Source organism: Fundulus heteroclitus, unplaced genomic scaffold (genome assembly GCF_011125445.2).
Source record: "Fundulus heteroclitus isolate FHET01 unplaced genomic scaffold, MU-UCD_Fhet_4.1 scaffold_43, whole genome shotgun sequence".
Classification (NCBI taxonomy): Eukaryota; Metazoa; Chordata; class Actinopteri; order Cyprinodontiformes; family Fundulidae; genus Fundulus; species Fundulus heteroclitus.
The window spans coordinates 2795995-2800620 of NW_023396846.1; the positions used below are offsets into that span (position 1 = coordinate 2795995).

The 4626-nt window shown below is 43.8% G+C and overlaps 1 protein-coding gene across 1 annotated transcript in view; it reads right to left on the minus strand.

The window, feature by feature from the left end:
* Window positions 1-4380, minus strand: part of LOC118560438 (kinesin-like protein KIF20B) — a 5507-nt gene extending 1127 nt beyond the window's left edge. The window contains exons 1-6 of the mRNA XM_036131428.1: window positions 4331-4380; window positions 2367-2492; window positions 1124-1236; window positions 894-1049; window positions 586-815; window positions 404-488 (exon numbers count right to left, since the gene is read on the minus strand). Coding sequence (XP_035987321.1) covers window positions 431-488; window positions 586-815; window positions 894-1049; window positions 1124-1236; window positions 2367-2469 — 660 coding nt within the window. The 5' untranslated portion in view covers window positions 2470-2492; window positions 4331-4380 and the 3' untranslated portion in view covers window positions 404-430. The remainder of the gene's footprint in view (window positions 1-403; window positions 489-585; window positions 816-893; window positions 1050-1123; window positions 1237-2366; window positions 2493-4330) is intronic.
* Window positions 4381-4626: the final 246 nt, after the last annotated feature.

Sequence of the window (4626 nt, forward strand, 5' to 3'; positions counted from 1 at the left end):
GCTATAATACCAAGTGTAATTTCTATTTATTTTCTTGGCGTGAGGTAGACAAAAATCAAAGGAGCCCGTATTTATGATCATTCATAAAGTGATTATCATAACTGTAATCTGAATAGCGCTAAGCGGGGCGGCCGGCGCGCACAACCTCCGCGAAGCGCGCATTATTACAGCAGCAGCACAGCGCGATCAAGTGTGATCAAGATGCAAACTTGATCACATTCATGTAAAATATTATTATTACTGTATGAAAAAAGCGTGACGGTCGCTGTACAAGCTAGCGACAGACACAACGGCTAAAACCGAGACGGTAACAGAAAGAGTTCGTATCAATCTGCCGTCTTTGCAGCATGCTCGGTATTTGTAATAAACAAAGAGAGAATATTCATATATATTTTAAACTTACCGCTCGCCAAAGTAGTCCAGACAGTTGTCAACGTAAAGATGACTGCGGAGCGTCTTCCTCCGAGCGCTTATGAGGGATCCGGGTGCTGGAAGGCGATTGGTCAAATGTAAGCCCACCAGCGGGGCAGGTGATTGGCCGAGCGCCGGCAGAGGGCGCGCAGCGATTGGCTGGAGTGGGCTTACTTTGCTCGTAGATCGGGAGACAGCAGGACGTAGGAGGAAGGAAGCGGTGGCGCCACACTGACCTCTGCTGGCTGCTTTGAGCTCTGCTCACTCAGCTCCTTGATGACTTTGTCTTTCTCTGCTTGGCTGGACAGCAGCTTCTGCAGCTGCACCTCCAGGGCAGCAACCAGGGCGTCCCTCTCCTTCCTCCAGCTCTCCATGGCCGCCTCCTTCTCCAGCAGCTTGGACTCCTGAGGAGGCAGGAGCAAACGGGTTACTGTTGGGCCCCTCGGCTGTTGGGCCAGCTCCTGGTCTCCTGCTCCTCTTACTAAGAGGCTCTGCTGGCGGCAGTAGCGCTCTCGGTCTTCTGCAAACTTCCTCATTTCCTGGTTCCTCTTGTCTTCTGCCTCTTTGGCTTGACCAATCAGAGACAGCTTCTCCTCCTGCCACCTCCTGCGTTCAGCCTGGCTCTTCTCTGTCAGGATCTGCAGGAAAACATCTTCAGTTTCATGATTTGACTGAACTGATCTGGTCCACATCAGAAAACATCTGGTTCTACCTTTAAGCTCTCCTGAGCTCGTGAAGCTTCATCCTTGGCCAGGTCCAGGTCCTCTGAGGGCCCGCCGGCTCCCTGGTTCTGCTGCAGCACCTTCTCCTTCAGCCTGTTTACCTCTGGAACGACACAGAACCGCTTTAACTCCTCAGACCTCCTGCCGCTCTCACTGACTGTTCTCCAGTTTTCCACACCTTTAAACTATCTTATCGACTTTTCAGCTCCGACCGCGGTAAAATCTCGAGGTCGGGTGTGTTTGCTGACAAACTGTAAATTGTTGGAATTTATGGAGCAGAGGTTTCCTCTGGTTCAAAAGAAAACGTCTTGAATCTGAAGCAGACAACGTCTACAGGCGTGACTCCTGATGCGCTGCTTGGCAGCAGAAACGGGGACGTATGCAGAAAACATTTTAGTCGTGGTTTTACGACGTGCCTCAAAAATCTGGTTAAACTAGTTAAACTGAACTTTAAATCGGACCAGAGCAGCATTTAGGTTAGCGCCTTTAAATGATGCTAAATAATTCAGCATTACAAAAATAAAGAAGATTTATGAGTATTTTATGGTCACAGTCGGCTTTTATGTATTTTTATGACTGTCATGTTTGGCTGAACAGCCGATGAAGCTGATGAAGATGAAGGTCTGAGTCCCTCATTGCAGAAAAGGATCAGACCTCCTTGTTGACAGTAGCTACGTTTAAATGGACAAAAGTAATCAGAACAAACAGCCAATCGTAATATTATGATCGGATTTGCCTCAATCAGAATGAAATTGTAATCCGGTGGTTTATTCCGACTGATAATCCGATCAACGTTCACATAAACTTGTCAGGATCAAGTTAGTCTGGATGAGGCAGACTGACCAGAGTGGACCCGACGTAAAAGTGACGTATTTCTGCGATGGTGAGGTTTCGATGCAACCTTCCTGTTCGACACAATAAAAGAGCTAAAAAATGTTGCTTTACTCAGCAACGTTTCAACCATAATTAGAACTTCCTGCAAGAACTTAATTAGAACTTCCTGGATGCTCAGAAGACTAACGAACACGTATAAAAACGCTTTGTTTAGTATTTTTTGTTGTTCAGCAAAGATTGAAGTTCTTCTTCTGTGTTTTTTTTTTAGGGAAACCTGATAACTGCGCATGTCAGATCATATTATTATTATTATGATCGGGTTAATTGACTGAACCCATAACAACGGTACAACCTGATCATTTAATCTGATGGTGAAGCTTTGTGTCTTTGGTGCCTCACCAGCAGAGAGCTCCTGGAGGAGCGCCATCTTCTCCTCCAGGACCTGCTCCATCTGCTCCTGGGTCTCCTCCTGCTCAGTCAGGGCCAGACGCATGTCCTCCATCACCCGCTGCTTGGCCTCCAGCTCTGCAGATGAACAGAGACACGGTGAAGCAGCTCTCATCCAGACTTCACTCTGGTCGTCCCGAGGGAGAGAAATCACACTTAGAGGAAATAAAATCCTCTGCAGAGCTGAGGGACTCCACAGGAAACAATGATTCTGACATTTATGGTAAATCATACTAACACAAACGGCTCCTGATTCTTTTATTTGCTTCCAGACTGTAGAAATACCTTGACTTACATGTTGAAGTCAAAAGTAACAGTTGGTTGATGTAGGAGATCTGACAGGTTAAGGAAACGCTTCAGAGTATAAAGGTGGATATGAGCAGAAAAATTAAAACCATGACAAACAGCAGAAACACATTTAAACGGCACCAGATGAGCCGCCGTGTCTCGTTTCTCAGACTAGCTGATGAGATCAGGAACAAAGTCTTTAGTATCGTCACTGAAGCTAACAGAGCCTCACTGACTAAAATATCAGCTCCTCTATCGTTAAGCTGCTGATAAATAGGGACATTTAAGGAAGCTAACGCTAACTGCTAGCAAACAGCTGCCGGTCTGCGTCACGTGTCTGCAGACAGAAGATGCTGCAAACACGACGCATGAGAAACATGTGCAGCGCTGCGTGTGTGAGGGGATGGCTGCTTTAGTTCAGGATAAAAGACTTACACGGTAGAGGAAGCTTAATAAAAGAACATATTCCTCAGGGCCCTGGCTGCTGCTCTTTAGAAAGAAACAGAGAGTGTGGTCGGCCAGAAACAAGCAACCAGCTTTATGCCCTCTACCTTTTAAAAGGTTTAAAAGCTCAAAGTCGCTGATAATAAGCAGACCTGGCAACACTGCTGGAAGCCTGGAACACAGTGCTGAGTGTTTCTGGAGGTCCTTGTTCCCCTTTTATCATTTATTACACAAAGACTCTTTAAATTCACCAACTGAAATAGTTCAGCAACTGACTGAATTTATATTTCGTCATCAATCCCAGAAATCAACTTGAGATTTACCATCAGCAACCTCATAAATAAACAACAACAGAACAAATTCACAATTCGGGAAAATAATTTGTAATATTGTTCAAAGTGCAAATGAAATGGGCCCAAAATAATAAACCAGTCCGGTAAAGTCAACCGTCCAGATTAGTCAGTGTCTGTTATCAAGTGTTCATCTACCCGAGTAGTGTGATTTTGTTTTCTTATCTGTATGATGTCATAGATGTGCTTTCTCCAGATGCACGATGAAGCTGCCCTCTGACGTCACACCCTCCACGCATGTAAGCCGTAAACCTGCTCCACGTTCCTCAAAACCGACTGATACAAAAAAAAACCCTGCACAGAGCAGCAGCTTTTACATTAATCTCTCTCTCTTTTTATACATTTACCTAAGTCAACTGTTCAGTATTTATCCTCTTTATCTTATTCAAGTTAACAAAGTATCACATAAAGCTATAAAATTAATTTTTAAACAGCCCACACACACAAAATGGTGTATATGAATTATTTTTAAATCACATTTCAATCATGTTTGTTAATCATTCATTAAATTACTGTCTCTCAATAACTCAAAAGCCCACTGTTGCTGTTTTAGCTCATAAAAACCAGCTCGCTCTAACTATATAGCATTAGTTGGCATATAGTAATAGTACAAATCACATGCAGCAATAGCTCAATTAACACAGATAATTTACACCAAAACACAATTTTTTACATCCTCAATCACTCATATACCTTCATCTGTCTCCAGCTGGGTTTTTAACATCGTCTCCAGCATAACAATATAACAAAGATACTTTCTCCATGAAATCAGGAGCAATCAGCAGAATCAGCCGTAGTTAGCATGCTATGTAAGCGCTAATCATCATTAATCACCGCAGTTTTCACTCGACAAAACACAACAACACGGTGATGTCCCGCAACCAGAAACCACTCCTGGCAGGGCCGATAATCTCCTAGGATCAATAACTCAAGATATAAACACATTTATCAGTATTTACTTAGTAACTAGTTATATTGACTCCTCCTTTTCTAACTCTCTCTAAACTGCAGTAACGGCATGCGCAAAGAGAAAAAAGACAAAGAAGAAGCGCCGTAGAGCTTGTAGTTGTGAATACGCTCCCTGCTGGCAGAAATAGGAACTACAACAGAAACACTATTGAATATTACAA